Source organism: Vulpes vulpes, chromosome 10, assembly GCF_048418805.1.
Source record: "Vulpes vulpes isolate BD-2025 chromosome 10, VulVul3, whole genome shotgun sequence".
Lineage (NCBI taxonomy): Eukaryota > Metazoa > Chordata > Mammalia > Carnivora > Canidae > Vulpes > Vulpes vulpes.
The window spans coordinates 86,008,618-86,029,405 of record NC_132789.1 but is presented as its reverse complement, the minus strand read 5'-3'; the positions used below and the strand labels follow the sequence as shown (position 1 = coordinate 86,029,405).

Here is a 20,788-nt window from a genome sequence, read left to right as displayed (position 1 = left end):
CCATGAGCATGGAATGTTTTTTCTTTTTTCTTCTGTAAGTTATTTTATTTATTTTTTATTAATTTAAATTCAATCTGCCAACATATAGTATAATACCCAGTGCTCATCCCATCAAGTGCCCTCCTCAGTGCCTGTCACCTAGTTATCCCATTCCCCCATACAACCCTTTATTTGTTTCCCAGAGTTAGGAGTCTCTCATGGTTGGTCTCCCTCTCTAATTTTTCCCACTCCATTCCCTTCCTGTTTTTCTATTTCTTAGTGCCGTCTTCAACTTAATCAGTGTTTTATAATTTTTGGAATATAGGTCTTTCACTTCTTTGGTTAAGTTGATTCCTTGGGTATCTTATTATTTTTGGTGCAATTGTTAATGGGATTGTTTTCTTAATTTCTCTTTCTGCTGCTTCATTATGGTGTAAGATTAATTTCCAAAGGGTTTTAGATTTCATGTTTTCACCAAAAACTTTCTCTGCATTCTTTTCAACAAAATGTGTTAGAGCTCTTTTAAATTCCTGCTAGTCTCTTGAGTATAAAATACCTCATTCCTCTTTTATTGAGTTTTTCATTAGTGTTAATAAATTTAAATATTTAAAAAATGTTGGACACTGGAATCCATTCTATGAAATTCCTTTAAAAATTTTTACATTTTCTGTTTACTTCTTTATTGTTGTCTTGTAAATTTATAAATGTTCACTGTATATTTTAGAAACATTTTGTATATTATAAAGTAGTTTTTTCCAAATCTATCTTTTGCCACTTGAATTTATTAATCATATCTTTTACCATTACTTAGTATTATATTGTATAAAGGCCTAGGTATAAATATTTTTTATTGAAGTATAGTTGATGTATAATGTTATATTCAGTTATACAGCTTAGTGATTCAACAGTTCTTCACATTATACTGCTCACCATGCTAAGTGTAGTTACTGTCACCATACATAGTTATTATAATATTATTGACTATATTACCTATGCTGTACTTTTCATTCTTGTGACTTCTTTAATACTGGAAGTTCGTACCTCTTAATCTTCTTCACCTATTCTATCCACTCCTACTCCCTTCCCCTAATTATGTCTTTTAAATCCTGATTTCCACAAAACCACAATGAGATACCATCTCACACCAGTCAGAATGGCTAAAATCAGCAACTCAGGAAACAACAGATATTGATGAGAATGTGTAGAAAAGGGAATCTTCTAACACTGTTGGTGAGAATGCAAACTGATATAGCCACTCTGGAAAACAGTGTGTGGTTCCTCAAAAAGTTAAAAATAGACCTATCCTACCACCCAGCAATTGGACTAATAGGTATTTATCTAAGGGATATAAACAGTGATTCGAAGGCCACAATGCACCCCAGTGTTTATAGCAGCAATATCCCAGATAGCCAAACTATGGAAAGAGCCCAGAAGCCCGTTGACAGATGAATGGATAAGGAAGGTGTGGTATATATATATACACGCAATGAAATATTACTCAGCCATCAAAAATAATGAAATCTTTCCATTACAACAGTGTGGATGGAACTAGAGGGTAATATGCTAAGCTAAATAAGTCAATCAGAGAAAGAAACATCAGATGATTTCACTCATATGTAGTATTTAAGAAACAAAAAAGATGAGCATAAGGGAAAGAAAGGAAAAATAGAATAAGATGAAATCAGAGAAGGAGACAAACCTTAAGAGACTCTTAACCATAAGAAACTGAGGGTTGCTAGAGGAGAGGTGGATGGGGAAATGGGGTAATTGGATGATGAGCATTAGGGAGGGCAATTGATGTAATGAGCACTGTGTAGTATATTGCAACTGAAGAATCACTAAGCTCTACATCTGAAACTAGTGACACAATATATGTTAAGTAGATTGATTTTAAATTAAAAAATAAAAATAAATCTTGGTTTCCAGTTACCTTGACTTCTAGACAATATATTCAGTCATAGGAAGAACAATTGAGAAGTGACTATGTGCAACTCACCATCCAACCTAATGATTTACTTACCAGCTATCATACCACATAAAGCTGTGCTGTCAGCTTTGTATGTCACAACTGACACTTAAAAAAAATGAAGTAGGAAATATCAGACTTAGTCTAATGTTCTTAAAAGATATGTATTAAGTCTTTATTGCATCTGCATAGTGTTTAAGGTGTGGTGTACCCCCTTTTAGTAGTCTATTCTCATTTTTTATTTGCTATTTTCTGATTTATATTGTTATATAAACTTTATTTTATTAGTCTTCAAAAAAAAAAAGCTCCATTGCCATTCTGATGATAAATACATTAAACCTTATATATTGGTTTTTAGTAAATTTTCATTTTAATGATAAATCTTCCTATCAAAAACATTCTTTTTGGTTTTATATCGTAATTTTTATTCCTTTCATACTTTATATATTTTGTCTTATTCCTCTCTACCTTTCTTGTTAAAATTATTTTTTAAGTGTTGAAAGTTTTTCTTGCTATTATGAATGCACTGTCTTTTGTAGTTCCTATAAGTGCCAGTTGCAAAGACAGAGGACAGATATCAGTATTTCCATATTTATTTTAAATATTTATTTTTCTAATTTTATTTAGAATATTTTTCATATGTTAACAGTTTTATCTCTTCCTTTCAGTGTTTATACCTTTTTTAAATTTTATTGTATTTTAATTTTTACAAATTATGCCATGTGACTAGTGATAAATGTTATTATGATAATAATTGCTAACAAATATTTATGTGGTAGGCACTGTTTTGCCAGCTATACATATATTAATCATTTTCCAAACAAGCATATGAAATAGATACTTTTGTTGAGTCTAGAGTTTACAGGTTTGGCCCCAGCTCAAAAAGGTAATATTTGTTGTTTGGGTCTGTTAAAAATCCTTTGATTTTTTTCCTTTTCTATTTTGCTAGAATTCTTTCTTTAGGAATGCTTTCTGAATTAGATGCCTTTTCAGCTTCTATTAAATCATTATATAATGTTTCCCTTTTAATTTGTTGATTTTGTCAGTATAATGATTATGTTGTAGATTTTCTGAATTGAACCACTCTTGGAATCTATTAAATTATCCGATCCTTGCTAATATTATTTTTTATTAATATATTACTGCATTTTATTTACTTCTGGATTATTTATAAGTTCTGTATCTTTATTCCATAATGTAGTTGCTCTTCATTTTTCCTTTTTTGTAGTCTCTCTTTTGTCACATTTCAGGATTAAAATTGTGCTGACTGGATGAATTATGGAGATCCCTATTTTTTCCCCTATAGTCTAGAATAATAGTCTAGAATAATATAGTCTAGAATAAGGTTAGGTGAAGGTCAACTGCAAACCTGTTCTGTGAGAAGTTACCTTGCTACAGTGGTAGCCTCCATTTATACTATCAAGGTTATCATGCCAGAGATCACAGAACAGAATGATTCACAGATTAAATTAAGATTCTTGGATCACGTGGCTTATTAAATCAATTTAAAACACACAATGAGAAAAAAAGGGAAGTGAGATGAGATGAATTAATGGACTTAGGATAGAATGCAAGCAGGCAGAGTATCTTAATCCTAGTTATACAACATTTACATGTTCTGTCTTTTTTTACTGTCTCCTCAGCCTTCCCAGTTGATAGTACTATGAGTACCAGTATTGAGCAAGGGAATCCACAGATGGAAAGGCCAATGAAACACAGTTGCTCTGTTGGAGAGATAAAGCAGCAAGTATACCTTGCACAACTATAGATAACCAATTATCCTGCTGAATAGTTATGGTTTTATCTGAATTTCTTGTGTGATAAAACCCACAGGGGCCAGAATCAGACCTTATTGGGTATGACAATCGGGCATATTGAAATTGGTCAACGCATGGCAAATTTAAGCCTGACTTAGTTGTCATCCAGAGTATCAAGAACTGTGAGAGGTCTGAAATTTTACCCTACTTGTAAACTAACAAATTTTTTTCAACAAAAATTTCATGGATGCTACTAGTAGAAGACATGAGATTCTTGGGTCAGAGACAAAGGATTTTCATATAACACAACAAACAGAATAAGCATCTAAATGAGTGAATTGTCCTAAATGTCTGTCCTCCAGTTCCATGAAGTGATGTGGATGGTGCTATGGACTGAATTATGCTTCCCCGCTTCTCCCCTCAATCATATGTTGAAACTCTAACCCCGGTTGTGACTGTAACTGGAGATATAGGGCCTTTAGGAGATAATTCATAAAGTTAGCACCCTAATCCAGTAGAACTTTGGCTTTATAAGAAGAGGAGGAGAACAAGAGACCCCCCCCCCTCCTTTCTTCCTCCCTCTTTCTCTCTACCATGTGAAAATAATGTGAATGGCAGCCATCTCAGGCCAGGTAGAGGCCTCTCACCAGGAACCCACTATGCTGACACCTTGACCTGGGACCCCCTATTCTTCACAACTGTGAGAAATATATTTCTGTGGTTTAAGCCACCCAATCTATGATACTTTGTTGTGGCAGTCTGAGCAAACTAACACAAGAGACCCAGGTAGATACTGTGTACCCATTGAGTTTACATTTCAGTTGAGCATCCTTAATGTTTAGAAACCAAAAATGTTTATGATGGTTAGTAAGATTTGGTCCTTGTCCCAAAGGACATCATTTTTTTATTATTATTATACTAGACAGTAAACAAACCTGCCCTGGTGCTCCAAAGTGAGACACTATCTCTTCCAAGGCTGTTGTACAAATGTTCTTGAAAAGAGTGTCTGGAACAAAAGAGTAATTATTGCTCACTTTCAAGACCCACAAAAAAATCAGCAACCCAGGGCAGAGTTGGCATGATTATATCTTATGACTTGGTCTTTCTATCTCTATCTGAAAAAAAAAAAAAACATACTTTTTTATTCCATCATACTTCCGTATATTCTGTCTTTAACAGGCCTTAATAGATTTCTGACTTTAAAATTACTGTACATATTTCACCCCTTTTCAATTCTGAATGTTTGAATTCTGTCTCTCAGAAGCTTCTGCTATACTCATTATCTCTACTTAATATAGCCTGTGAATTTTATTCATAAGTTACCATCTTTATGGTTATTATTTCTTTTGGTTTTCATCTATCCCATTTGTTTTCTTGTCTTCTAGAGCAGAATTTAGTATTCTTAGATAATGTAGCAAATTCACATTACATATAATTCAGAATATTTTTGTTGAGATGTTAGGAAACATACTTCTTTTAGGTGCTAATAACTCATCACAGAGCAATGATACTTTATAGGCTTTGTTTTTCAATTCCTAGAGAAGCATCCACTTTTATCTTATAGTAAGTTCCCTGTAAAGCAAACCAAATAATAAATTCCCAGTTTTTTAGTACTTATGAGAGGTCATTTTAACCATTCTCTCTGGAAACAATAAACTTTGCTAACCTTGATCATGGCTCCATTAAATGACCTTACCTTACTAAGAGCTGAGACACAAAGCTCACTCCTTTAGCAAGTCTAGAGCTCTCTCTCTCTTACTCAGTTTTGAATAACAAGGAGTGAGAGATGCAGAATTAGTTTAGACCATGTGAAATGGTCTGGTTTTAATAAATGGTAATGCTGGCCTCATGGAATAGGTTGGCAAGTATTCCCTTCTCTCTAGGAGAGTTTGTATAGATTTGATACTATTTCTTTCTTAAATATTTGCTAGAACTTACCAGTGGAGCTATCTGTGCTTAGTATTTGGTTTATAGGAAGATTTAAACTGTGGTTCTATTTCTTTAATAGATATAGTGCTGTTCATCTTGTCTGTTTCTTCTTGAGGGGGCTTTGGGAGTTTGTGTCTTTCAGGAAACCTGTTCATTGATAAAAATTGTCCAGTTTAGTGGTATTAAGCTGAATATAATATTTCCTTATTATTCCTCTAATGCCTACATAATCTGTACTGATGTTTCATCTCTCCTGATATTGATTTCATGATATCATTACTGATATTGGTAATTGGTGTTTTTTCTCTTTCTGCCTGACTAGTCTGGTCAGAAGTGTATAAATTATAATTGATCTTTTCAAAGAACAAAGTTTTAGTTGCATTGGATTCTTTTCTGTTTACTGTTTCATTGATTTTTCACTTTGATTTTTGCATCTTTTGCTTACTTTGCATTTAATTTGCTATTTTTCTGGTTTTCTAAGATGGAAGCTGAATCACTCACATGGGACCTGTTATTTTTTGTTCTGTTTTGCCTTTTGTTTTACCATTAATAAATGTGTTTTGTGCTAGAAATTTCCCTCTAAGCACTGCTTTAGTTGCAGTCCACAAATATTTGCGTGTTGTGTCTTCATTTGTATTCAATTCAAAATGATTTTTAATTTCTTTTTTGTTACCTCTTAGACCAATGAATTATTCAGAAATATAATCTTTAGTTCTCAAGTCTGGGGAATTTTTTAGATATCTGTTATTGATTTCTAATTTAATTCCATTGTAGTCAGAGAATATACTTTATATGATACGAATCCCCTAAATTTGTTGTAGCTTGGTTTCTTGACCAAAAATATGCTCTGTTTTTGTAAATTTATATTCCACTGTTGTTGGATGGAATGTTCTATAAATGTCAATTAGGTCACAGTCAATCATCTTTTTCAAGTCTTCTTTATCCTTATTGGTTTCCATCTGTTTATCAGTTATTGAGAAGGAATGTTGAAATCTGTTAACATTGTGGGTTTATGCTCTTCTCATTTTTGCTTCATGTGTTTCAGTGCACTGTTACTCAGTTCCTAAACAGTCAGGATGGCTATGGCCCTCAGTGAAACGATCTGTTAGCATTATGAAGTGATCCTCTCTATCTATAGTTAATAATTTTTGCTCTAAAATCTGTTTTATCTGATTTGGTGTCCTTTTCTCAACTTCTGTCATCTGTTCATTTCTGGGTCAGTTCTAGTTAATTAATTTCTCTTCATTATTGGTCATAGTTTCCAGATTTTTTTTTTAAGTCTGGTAATTTTGAATTAAATACCAGCTGTGGTAAATTTTACCCTGTTGTGTTCTAGTCTATATATATTTTAATGCATTGTTTGGTGATCCAGCTGAATTACTTAGAAATAAATTGATGCATTTGGATCTTGCTTTTTAAGTTTGTTAGGTAGGGGGCATCTGGGTGGCTCAGTGGGTTACACATCCAGATCTTGGTTTTGGCTCAGTTCTTGATCTCAGGTTCTAGAGATGTGCTCAGCACAGTCTGCTGGAGATTCCTTCTCCTTGCCCTGCCTCTCCCCCCACTTGTGAGCTTTCTCTTGCAAATTAAATAAATAAATAAATAGATAGATAAATAAATAAATAAATAAAATCTTAAAACAAAAAAAGTTTGTAGGTAGGACCAGAGCAACATTTAGTTTAGGGCTTATTATTTCCCACTGGAGAGGCATAACCATTCTTAGTACTTTACACAGTGCTCCATGAATTATGAGACTTTTTTTTTTTTTTTTTTTTTTTTTTTTTTGCTTTGCTTTGGTATTTGAGCTCTGGGTATTGTTCCTTGTAAATTGGAAGAATGATTTTTTTACTAGCCTCAGGTTGTTTTTTTAAATACATGGGTTGATGAGTATTCAGCTAAAGGCTACAGATCATCTGGGAGCTCTGTTACTTTCTATCACTTTCCATTCTGCTGCTGTGCTCTGTGAATTTAGCTGTCTCAATCTCACTGTTCTCCAGCCTGTTTTCTTTACCTCAAGAGACTTTAGTGTTCCAACTACGTTACTTCTGTTGCTCTGGAGCCTAAAAATTTCTCAAGACAGTGAGCTAGGGCAATAGTTTGTGTCACCACTTTTTTTTTTTTTTTTGTCTCTCAACGATCATTGTCTTTCATTCTTGATGTTTACAGTCTTGAAAATAATTTTTTCCATACATCTGTTTTAATTATTATTTGTGTATAAGGGTAAATCCAGTCTCTATTACTTTATCTTGGTAGGAAGTTAAAGTACCGTGACCCTTGAATTTGATTTTTAAAACATGCTGTGTTGTAGTTTTACATTTCATATTTCTACCCCTTTTTACTTTCTGCTATGTTTGTGGTCATGTATCCTAGAATCTTGTATATAGTTTGCGAGGTGGGAGTGGCCCTCTATCCAATAGTGAATGTCTTCTGTGTTCCTGGCACTGTGATAGGTGTTATGCATAGAATAGAAGGGTGACTAAGACCAATGGCCTAGCCTCAAAGAACTCCTATCAAGTAACAACTCCAGTCTGGGGAGGTTATGCAATGTCATGGAGTTATACAGTGGAATCAGGTTAACCAAATCTCATTTAAATTGTATTTGTTAAATTCTTTGTAATACACTAGGTTTCTTTAAGAAAATTGCTTTTTGGAAGACTATAAATGAAGCTAAATACAAGCATGATATTCAGTTTTATGCTCTATTATGGAATAAATAGAAGCCTGTACTAATTTATAAGTGACTCTAGCTAAACAAACTGAGTGATTAATAGGAGGAAGAAAGTCTGTATATGTATGTATGCCTATAGAAAGGCGTTTATATTTATGTAAAATAAAATAGAAAAGTATTTCCCTCTAATTAGGAAAATAGTATCCTAGGGAGTTTAAGACTATTAACATGAAATTCTTTGTAACTTTTTCTTTTCCATTTTGAATTTTATCTCTCTTCTTTTCTGTTTGAAGAACAAAAGCAAATTTCTTGAAGGTAAGCAGGGGTTTTCCCTTTAATTAGTTGAAATGGATTACTCACCAGAGAAACTTTTAACCACTAAATCACGTTGTACCTGCTACAAAAAGCTAAATAGTCTAGCTACAGGCTGATACTACTTCTAACATGAAGATTTAATTGATATATATACATAGTATCTTTTGATATGAATTTGAGATTGAGTTTGAGTTTATAAAATAAGAATTGGCACTGAGAAGAATTACAGTTTGTGTCTTTTGATTGTTTTAAAAGTATTTATTATATAACATTCCAGTATATTTAAAATTAGGTGGTTTTTTTTTTATTAGTCCTGATTGAAATTTAACTTTTTGCTTAGGCACAGAAAGCTCCTGACTTTAAGGTCCATTTGTGGAATAATAAGAAAAAATACTATATAGCTTGAATTTAGTGACAATAGCATGTTCTTCTCACAAGTTTTTGAGATGTTACTAGGAATTTTCCCAATCAAAATGGAAAAATCATAAAGTATAATTTATATTTATTTCTTCCCCATATCATTGATGTCAGGAAAAACTAAAGAGTTTTTAAAAAGAGAAAGCATGAGCAGGGGGAGAGGCAGAGGGATTTTGAAGATAGAAGGTTGGCCAGAGAAGGTGTTAAGAATCATTTTAGAGAGAAAATAGCTAAATTAGGGAAATGTCGTTCTTGGCCTTTTTCTAATTATGAGATTAGAGATTAAGCATAAATTTATGCATACTTATGCTTAGCTTACCTTATTAATAAAATAAAGAGATATTGGTGGTAATGATTGTCTTCTCAAGAGATTATTTGAATTAGGCAAAACTCTATGAAATAATGGTAATAAACTTGCTAAGATTTCAGGCTATCTTTTAATAACACTTTTACTACTCCAAAGTATTAAAGTTTTTCTTTTTTGCATATAGTGCAAGGTAACTTCTCTATCTAATACTAAAATCAGATGGAATACTTTCACAGCCTCTTCATGCTAAATTGACACTGTGGCTTTGTTTTTATTATGTTTGTATTTAAAAGATACCTCTAAACCCAAATAGCTCTATTTTTAATCCCCAAGTAGTGATCTAAGTTTATTCTACTCCTTTCCTGAAAATGTAATACCTAGCTCTTTACCTCACATGCTGCTGTGAAAAATAAAATAAGGTACATTCATGTTCCTTAATATTCTTTTGTGATATATTTTGGATTCTTTCAAGAATAATCAGATGCAGGTGTATTTTTTTTTATTATTTATTTTTGCAGATGTATTTAAATTAAAACTAAATTAAAAATTAGTTGGATGATGTATAAATTCCTTCTTCTGTTCTATTTCTACATTAACACATTTTATTATGATTCATTAAGATACATATTAAATGTTCAATAAAAGATGGCTTTTATGATACATCATTTAGAATGCAAATTATTTTTTAAGCTGAATTATATTGAAAATAAAACAGAGCCAACTAAAGAGTCTGAATTATTTACAGGCCAGGGGCTTAAAAGTGCATCACTCTAGCACAAATATTAAATTATGAAATGGGAATTTCAGTTTGCTATAAATCTGTCTGCCATAGCAGCTTAAAATAAAATAGTTTTACCCATCTAAAGCAACATCAATTTGCCAGTCAGTGCTTCATGTATCAAAGGGCGTGCTGTGAAAATATCAATATCATTGGTTAATATAAATGAAATTAATTTTTAAAGCTGGGCTAAAGGTTGACATCTGAAAAATTGCATTACTTTGCAGAAGAGAAATTTCTGTCTTCTAGTGAAATTTCAGGTCATGAGGGCAAGTAATTTTCACAATCTTCAATGGGAGCCAGTGAAATATGAACTTCATTGTCACCTAGCCCCAAAGCGATAAGATAAAATGAGCTGATACATCATTTGCTGTGGTTTTATCATCTCCCTCAGTAATTGGAAGAGAAAACATAAGAGTGTATGTGTTTGTGTGCTCCCCTCTTGCCCCTCCCAGCTGCCCCATCATCCACACCCAGGCTAAAACCATTTTAGCCCAATCAATACAGAGGTCACGTAGCATTTTATTTATATATTTTAAATTTTTCATACTGACTACACTGCGAAGTAGGACATTAGAGTAATGAATATGTTTAATTGAATTTGTCACCCATGAAAATGCTAAGGAGAATACTGTACTACATTATAGTACCTAGTAAGCAGAAGGAGGAAATTTAATATATAGAAGGAAAAAATTAAATAATTCATAATTAATTTAAAAGATAATTTTATTTCATATTCATGACTTTCACATTTTTGTTATCATTCTGTTCTTTTCAACGTTTGGAGACATTCTACCTACTCATGGATAATATTTTAAAACAAAATTACTGTCATAAAGTTTGCACCAGAGTCAACTATATGTCATTTTTAAACTCAAAAAAAGATCTCTAAGTTTTACTTTAAGAGTATATATTTGAAAACATAAAAGTTACATGGTAGGTGATGAAGTAATAAATCCATAAGCCAACCAGAATTCAGTATTATTAGAATAAATTCTGAGTTCCTGAATAAACTCATAAGTACTACGCTTTGCTATCAAATTTTAGAGAAAATTATATGCAGCAAAATGCAAACACTAAGTTAGTAATAGTGGTATAACTTTAAAATACTTGATCATAATTACTTTCAACTAGTTTGTTAACATTGCAGGTATTATAAATAAAACATGCTTGTATATATATCTAGTGATAAGTTGCTATTAGAATTATTTTCCATGTGTTTTCATTTTAAATGTATTTCAAATATTTACTATTTTCTCATATTAAGATATAATCTTTGTGACTAATTTATAATCATTTTTCATGACAATGGGATATGAATGTTTTCTCTACTTTCCTTCCACTGGTATCATTGCTTAGTTGATGGCATGATTAGCTTATATTTTGTGTATTAAGTTTGGAGCATTTTTCTTGATGTTAAATATATCCTATATATTTTATAATTAGTTTTGTTACAGAATTGTAAATACTCTTGGTACTATATATTATCCAATTTTACTTTTATTATAAATTCTTCAGAAATCAATCTGGAATTGTCTCAAAGAGCAAAACCTTTCTAAAAATTGACAAATATGTGGGACCATTGTATACAACATTAGTCTTTAACATGAAGAAGGAATAGTATTTTAAAAAGCCTTTTACTGATTTTTATATGCAAACACCTATTTCTTTTTTTTGAGGTAAAATATTTTATCACTTTCTAATATTTTTCCCTTAAAAATTTTTAAAAAACACATTAGTGAAGGTAGTTTGTATGGTTTTTGAAAACAAAACCTTTTTTCATTACTTAAATGAAGCAGATACGACCCTCCTTTTAGAGGCTATTTAAAAAAATTTTAAAGCCTGATATTCAATAAAAGCATTATGTACTTGGGCCATAAACATATTTCTCTTTCTGTTCTCTCAGAAGATGAGTAAACAAAAGAAAGTTTTATTTGGATAAGTCCATATGCTTTTCAAAATGAATTATTAAAATGAAAGTGAAAAAAATCATGTGCTTTCAAGCCAATAAATGCAACAGGGTGAAGAAGTTTTTATATGTATTCACAGTATATTATTCGAAAGATAGAAGAAAGCATTGTGTGTATTATTTTGGAAAGATTATATATCCCTTTCAGAAGGCACAATTTTCAGATAAAAATTTTAAAGAAGATATGTTTGGTGTTTTTAATGTAAAGAAATGTTATATACACTTGGTGTGTATGTGTGTATTTAAAATTAAATACTGATTTCTTTCTTTCCTAACTCTTACCTCAACATTTAACTAATAGCCATCTTTGTCGAACAAATTATAAAAATTTGAATTTACTTTTACTATTAATAATATTACCCATATTAAAACAAGGTGGTAAACATTCAAAGAGTGCCGTGGGCTTAAGCTTTCAAGCTATTCTAGACTTGGGGTCATAACTGCAGAGCAATGGTAATGATACGGTTTCCATAGTAACTGATTCATTGGAGGGCTAGACCTCTGTCTAGGGTGCTGTCAGTGTATGTAGAGTTTCAGTGAACAGAAAGTCCCCAAGAAGGGTCTGCTTCTACCTAATCCAGTTTTAATTGAACTCTAGAGACTTTGAAGTGAAGCCTCGGACCAGGAATATACTATTCCAATAGGAAATAAACCTCTTGTTTAGCTAGGCCTCAGCTGCATTTCAGTACTGACACCTTTTCCTAATGAATACCTTAAAGAAATGTTATTATATCAATTTCAACTACTTATTCTGTTAGTTAAAAGATTTTTTTGTTTCCATTTTAAACCCAGCTATCTTGACCGTAAGTATAGAATTTCATTTGTTAATTCTAAATCAGGCTAGTTTTTTGTATGTGATTTTAATTTTTGATACTTATGGCAATTTTAAATAATTTTGTGTGTCTTTCCTCCTGTTTCAATGAGTTTTAACACCCTAGACCTGATTATATTTAATTTTGAAAGCAAGCTAGTTTCATACATTGAGTATGATGCCTGATTTATATCAGATTTGAAAACATACAGAACAACATTGGATATTATTTATGGATGTATATATACTAATAGTACAAGAACTGACATAAGAATGATAAAGATTAAAACAAGAATAGTGGTTGGCTCTGATAAAGGAGGAAAATGGGATTAGGAAGAATTATACATGGGAATTTCAACACTAAAATGCTTTGTTAATTTTTTTAAATATATGCAATAATATGGCAAAATGTTAGGATTTTATATGGTTGAGTAATGGGTACATGGGACTTATGTTATTTTCTGTAGTTGTGAGTATGCTTTGGTAATAAAACATTTTAAAGAAACCTACCATTTAAGTAGATGTTTTAATAACTACACTAAAGGAATGGGATATAAGTTGAATTTTTAATTAATTGGAAAGCTTTTAGTGCATTAAAAATCTTATAATATTTTAGTATACTTCTTTTTATTAATAATTGAAGTATCTTTAAATATAACAATGTTTAGTTGCATGGCCATGATCTTAAAATGATTGAAGTCACCTTTATGAGCAACAGGTCTTATTATGTAGCTTTATATAATATAGCATTATATAAAGGTAGAATTTTGAGATTAGTGTGTGATATTTTTAGTGTATCACAGACCTTAGAGGAGCCTTTGTTATTTGTTTTCTTTGATTTCCTTCTTACACTAACCAAGTACAGGAAGACAAATGTAGTTGATTAAAATTCTGGTAAGTCGAGTTGTAGTTTAACAAATATTTAAGCCCCTTTTTAGAAATGTGACAATGTGGTGTATATATTATAACCTCTGTACTTTTGGGTTAGAGAATCTGCAAATAGGCTAGACTCTGTCACTAACTTCCCAAGGGACTTTGTATCACCTGTTTTATCTACCTAGCTCTCATTTTGCTTACTAATGATTGAATGGTAGATTGGAGTATAAGTATTACTTTTTTTTTTAAAGATTTTATTTATTTATTCATGAGAGACAGAGAGAGAGAGACAGAGACAGGCAGAGGGAGAAGCAGGCTCCACGCAGTGAGCCCGATGTGGGACTCGATCCCCGGTCTGCAGGATCAGGCCCTGGACTGAAGGCGGCGCTAAACTCCTGAGCCACCCGGGCTGCCCGAGTATGAGTATTACTGAATGTATATTGGATTCTCTTCTACTTGATAAGTCCAAGGTGGCAAATTTAAATGCCAACAGAAACTGGACAGATAATACTAAATGAATGAATGAGTGGAGACTGTGCCAAAATGGTAAGTGTATGTCAGTTGTTACCATGTGGCAGTTAGATCTAGATGTGACAGATGCTATAGTTTTTCCTGAGAAACCAGAAACCTGCATACTTTGTTAAAATATCATATGGTCCAAACATAATTAATTCAGGCCATGTGTGGAGCTTAAGTTGCCATTTATTGATTCATGTAATCATTCAAAAACATCTACTTTGTGTCAGACAATGTTCTAGAAAATGGAAATCAAGTATACCAAAAGTCTTTGTTCTAGTAGAACTTAGATTCTAGCATTCTAATGCTAAATAGAGACAATAGACAAGCAAGGAGATACTATAATTTCAAGTAATCTTAAGTGTTGTGAAGGAAATCTGATGAGTTTGGGGTGGAAAGAGGTAGTCCTAGGGGTTTAGATCTGATGGCCTCTCTGAGGAAGTGATATTAGAGCAAAAATATGATGTGAGAGTGAGCCAATCATGTGAGGATTTGGAAGAACATTCGAGTCAGACAAGAAAGTAAGTATAAAGGCCTCAAAGAAGAATGAGTTGGGCTTATCAGTGAGTCCCAGATCTAAGACTTTATAAACAATTATAAAGAGCTTCAGTGTTTATTATGCATGTAGTGGGATGCCACTGGATGGTTATTATATGAATAAGTGATGTGATCTGGTTTATATTTAAAAATTCTAGTACAGTTTTTTTTTTCTCCCTTTGGCTCCTCTGGTCATAGTAGACTCTACAGGTGAGATTAGGAGAGAAACCAAGTAGAAGGCCACTTTTGACTCTGTAGGCTTGGACCTACTGGTCATAGTGAGAGAAGGAGGTGCATGCAACCTCAGCTTTCAAAAAAATCTTGAGAATTAGACCTGTAGTTTTGTCCTCTCTTTTCCTGTTCATTTCTCATGTTCTTATTTATGCAGGTATTTGCTGAATGAAAGATTTCTATATCACCAGTTTTAAAACAGAAGGTTTGTTTGGTTCTTAGAATTTTTGTTTTGTTTTTCAAAAAACACTGAGACTTGGATAGTTCTTTTGTTTTTAGATCCTTTGATGCCAAAAATAGAATTTGTAGAAAAATCTAAATGCATATTTAGTGAATTAAACAAGGTTGCTTTTTTCCCCAAAGAAACTGCACTTTACATTGAGGAATATGGATTTGTTTGCATTTAAGATCTTAGAAAATGGAAATGAATATAAAATAAATTTTCATAGGATGAAATCTTATTATTAGTTTTTCCTCTCCTTGCTTATCCCATCTTTGTTCCTACATGCAATATCATAATCACATGTCGTTCTATTTGTATTTTTTAATGGTGGTACTTTTGAGAGATAGATCTTAATTGTTTACTTAGATTTTCATTAGGTTTTGATAGTAAAGACATCTCTTTTTCTTTATTAAATTAACATTAGGTGAAGTGCTAGCGTAAGAAATTTCACATCTGGTTTTCCTTTTAACACCTTTATAATTAAGCTTTGAAATGAACTTTTTAAAAAACAAAACTTGAATAACAAAGCAACAAAATGGCTTAGGACTAAAGACAGGATTACTTTGAGTTAGCAAAGCATTCTAAGCTATTGCGTCTGTCACATGGGATGACAAGAATTGTAACAAGTTACTCTGACAACCTCCTACTCCATAGAGAGATTACGTTGAGTTCATTTGCAGGTTTGTGTTTAGCCTAGCTGACAAAATGATACTTAACCTCTTATACAGTCAGTCTTTGTGCTTTCTGAATGAGTGACTGTTGCCTTAACAGTGACCTTAAAAGTCTGATTAAAATTTAAAGTTATGAACTTGAATATATATTATTTTCTCATTTTATTAAAAAATAATGACATACATCACTGTTTAAGCTTAAGGCATAGAGTATGATGGTTTCATTTACATATATTGTGAAATGATTACCTCAATACATTAATCCATCTTCTCATATAAATCTGATTTTTTTAAAAAAAGATAAAAGGGGGAAAATTTCCCCTTGTAATGAGAACTCTTAGGATTTACTTTAAATATATACTTTAAAGTATGTAAAAGGTACTTCTGCAGTGGAATCTGAAAAAAGAAAACAGAAAACAAACATGAGTAAACAAATAAAAAGAGTCATGTAAATTACAGAGAACAAACTGATGATTACCAGAGGGAAGTAGGGGACTGGGCAAAATGGGTGAAGAGGAGTGGGAGATACAGGCTTCCAATTATAGAATGAATAAGTCACGGGAATAAAGGTATGAGGAATACAGTCAACAATATAATCGCAATATAATAAGATAAATGGTAGCTACACGTATGGTGAACATAGCATCATGTATAAACTTGTCAACTTGCTAAGTTATACACCTAAAACTAATGTAACCTTGTGTTTCAGGTATACTTAAAAAAAAGAAAGGAAAACTTCATATAACATAAAAATGTTTCTGAGTACATTAAAATTGTATTATATGGGGGGTGCTTGGGTGGTTCAGTGGATTAAGCCTCTGCCTTTGGTTCAGGTCATGATCCCAGGTCCTGGAGCTAGCATGCTTAGCAGGGAGCCTGCTTCTCTGCTTCTCCCTCTCCTTCCCATTTGTGCTCCCTAGGTATATGTCTCAGTGTCTCTCAAATAAACAAAATCTTAAAAGAAATCATTCTATATGAAACTGAATTGTATATGTAGTCTTATCTGTAAACATGTAGGACATTCTTTTATGGTCTTCTTTTTATCTAAAACTTTATTTTCCGTAATATGATTCAAAACTTAATCACTAAATAGTGCAATTTTTGTTTTCTGAAAAGCAATAGATTACATCACTGCTTTTAAAAGCCCAAAATATGTTTATAAACAGATGTTTTATCATTTCACTCTGCTTTTTCATTGAACTTCCTTTCCATAAATTGGAATCTATTTTCTTAGTCTCCCTCCAAATTATTTCAATAACTTTTTTCAATTTTTAGAAATTATTTTCTTAATAGGGTCTTTTCTGTTTTATTCAGGGGGAAAAACACAAAAAAATTCAACTGTTGTTACTTACTTGGGCCTATTTTTTTCCTCACTAGATCCTAGCATATACAGAAGGGCTGCATGGAAAATGGCTGTTCACAGAGATACGATCAATCTTTTCTCGTCGTTATCTTTTGCAAAATACAGCCCTGGAGATCTTTATGGCAAACAGAGGTAATATATCTCCAAAGTATGTTGTTATAAAGCTAACCTCCACCTCTTTCAGATTTTATTTTCAAACATATCATATTGTTTCCATTTAGGTAGTAATTTGTAGTCTACTCTCTGCCATACTGACCTCATTTTTTGAACCACATGCATCTTCATGGTTTTTTTCCCCACTTGGTCCTTCTTAGAATTATGTGTAGTAATTTTAGTTTTCTAGCCATATCACAGATTAGTGCAAGGTTTTTGAGATATGGTGAATAACTAACCATTTAATCAGTTGTGGAGTTTTGATGTTCTTAGTATTGCTCTGATGCTTAAACTCCTTCTGGAAGGTGGATGCATTTAGAGAGGGGAGAGGGTAATCAAATGATTCATACATTTATTCAATCTTTTGTCTAATCTATTGCCATTTATAAAGGGACCATCAGAAAATGGTACTCAAGTGTCCTGGTTACTTTGTATTACATCATTCTTGAAAGAACTAAAATTCAATTTGTGGGTTTAAAATGGAACTTAGTGAAATTCATTAAGACAAGAAAGAGAGACAAGGTGAACCTGCAGTAAAAGCATTGGTGAGCATGAGTGGAGAATATAGAAAACCTAGTGACTTATGCTACATACTCCTTATACATAAGTAGATTGAAGTTTTATTGTCTCTTTCTATAATCTACAAATTGTCACTTAGGAAAATCTACACATAATAACATATATTCCATACACACATTATTTTCCCTTTACGGAATCATGTGTCCTATTTGGATTCCTCCCCTACACAAAACTCTTTCTCATAATGCACACATTATTCTTCCAGGCAAATAATCAAGTGAATGCTTCACACTTTGGTTCAGCCTGCATTATTGCTATCCCAAAGGGGTTTTGTTACAGTGTTTACAATATTTATTACTTGCTCATCCTCATTCATTTTCCTCCTTTAAAATTTCTTACGCAAAAAATAAATAAATAAATAATAAAATAAAATAAAATTTCTTACGCTTCCTTGCTTTTGTATGTGTGTTCTTCCTTTGCCTTTCCTTCATGGCCTTAGTTATCTGCCATTAACTTATGATAGTTTTGTTGTTGTTTTTCCCCTGTATTCAATGTAAAAATGGATATATAGGGATGGCTTATTAAGGAGGTATGTTGGATATGTATATGACAGTTCCAAATATGTTTTGGTTGGTTAGTGAATGATCATGTATTTATTTACCTGAGACATGTTGGTAATGTCAGTACCAAATTGATAACCTTTTTTGGACTGAAGAATTTTTTTAAGCTGGGTAGAGAAGAAAATCATTTTCTTAAAGGTTATGATACTGAAATTAATTAATATTTTAAGACTGTCCACATTGACATCTTATAAGTTCTCTCTTGTGATTTTGACTTTCTTATTTTTATATTTCTTAAGAAGGGTAAAAATTTATAAATGACTAATAAATTAACATGTACTGAATATGTTTATGTATATTGATGTGTGTTTCTTGATATCCTCAAAATGTATTATTTTTGAAATAGAGATGATTAGAAAACACTTAAATTTGATTATTAACTACAGAGGAAAAGTTTTCCTTTAGGTCACACATTGTTCTGGATTATGTGAACATATAAATTATACACATAAAAATTGTAAAAAGAATAATTTTTAAACTGTTCATCAATGGAAATAAATATGAATGACAATTTAGTACTTATATGTATAGTCTTTTGGTGTTAGATTGTTAACTACATAAATTTAAAACTTTAAATATTTATTTATAGAAATATACATGTTTAGCTAAAATTCAATTTTGTAAATTCAGAGTTATAGCTAGATAATCTCAGCTTCATGTCACATTAATGCAACAACAGTTTTTAGAACTTCTTACAGCATTTAGATAAGATACTGTCTATGGCTAAGGTATTTGTAAAATGAGTATCACCTCTGGCATATTAATTCTAAAACTTGGTATGCACTATAATAAAAATAATATGGCAGGAATTGTATACCTGAATTAAAAATAAATATTTTTTTAGACCAAGAAGTCAGTTTTCTAAGAAGGAAATTATGTTGTGTTCTAACTTTTAAAAATTGTTTTGCATAGTTGCTGTAATGTTCAACTTCCCAGACCCTGCCACAGTAAAGAAAGTAGTTAACTATCTACCTCGTGTCGGTATTGGAACTAGTTTTGGGTTGCCTCAGACCAGGTATGGTTTTATTTGAGAAAATTTTGGAAAATAATCTGTATTAATATTTTGTCTTACTTTTTAAAATTTTCTTATTTTGAACTTATATTTAATGTTTCATATTAAATGATGATTATTTAAAGTATTGTTTTGAGTCAACTAAACTTCTATATGAAAAAAACTGGAAAAAGAGGAGCAAATGTAATCCAAAGTAGGTTGAAAGAAGAAAATAATAAACCTAAGGGCAGAGCATTAATAAAAATGTAAGGAAAAACAATACAGAAAAATCAATGCAATGAAGTTGTTTCTCTGAGAAGATTAATAAACGTAGTAAGTATATATACAAGACTTATGAAGGAAAAAAAGGCACAGATTGCCAATATCAAAAATGAAAGAGAGGACATCACAACAGAGCCTACAGATATTAAAAGGAAAATAAGGTTATATTATGAACAAATTTGTTCTACTTAGACAAATTAGAATAAATGGACAGATTTCCATCCAAGCAGTAACCTTAATACCTATACAGAGGAAATTGAATTTGTAGTTAAAGGTCTTCTGACAGAGAAAATTCCTAGTTTTATTGGCAAATTGTGTCAAATATTTAATGAAGAAGTAATACCATTTCTAGGCAAACTAACAGTATTAGATGAGATGCTTTGGATTACGTGGTCAGAAATGACGCCCTATATTGACTTCTAAGTTTTGATTTGAAAGAACAGAATCAGCTTACCTTTGAAAACAGAAATAGCATATGCAAAGGTCCTGAAATAAGGTGAGGTTCCAGTATCGTAAGGAATGTTGGAAGGCAAATATCATTGGAACTTAGTGATCTTGGGAAGAGGGTCAGTTCAGAGACGAATTTATTGTGGAAATCCAGGTGATATGTGGTGCTGAGAATTCAGTTACAGAGAGACATCCTTGTTTAGAAATTTTGAGGACATAAAATTTGTATGACGTGGAGATTAGTTATATAATGAAGAATGGTAACAGAGGGAGGTGTCCAATATGTCTTGTCAAATTTTAATTTAAGCTGCTGAATAACATTTACTGAGATTGGGAACACTGAAGAAGGGATAAGTTGTGTATCTATCCCCCCAGAGTTGGGGTCAGGGTTGTGAAGATGTGGTGGATGGACAGAAAATGTGAAGTTTATTTTGAGATGTATTGAAATTAAAACCCCTGAGTG

The 20,788-nt window shown here is 31.9% G+C and overlaps 1 protein-coding gene across 10 annotated transcripts in view; it reads left to right on the top strand.

Annotated features, from left to right (window-relative positions):
* LRBA (LPS responsive beige-like anchor protein) overlaps positions 1–20,788 on the top strand; it is a 729,491-nt gene that overhangs the window by 515,429 nt on the left and 193,274 nt on the right. For all 10 annotated transcript variants that reach the window (XM_072724802.1, XM_072724799.1, XM_072724798.1 and 7 more), the window contains exons 41-42: positions 17,328–17,445; positions 19,518–19,620. In XM_072724802.1, coding sequence (XP_072580903.1) covers positions 17,328–17,445; positions 19,518–19,620 — 221 coding nt within the window. The remainder of the gene's footprint in view (positions 1–17,327; positions 17,446–19,517; positions 19,621–20,788) is intronic.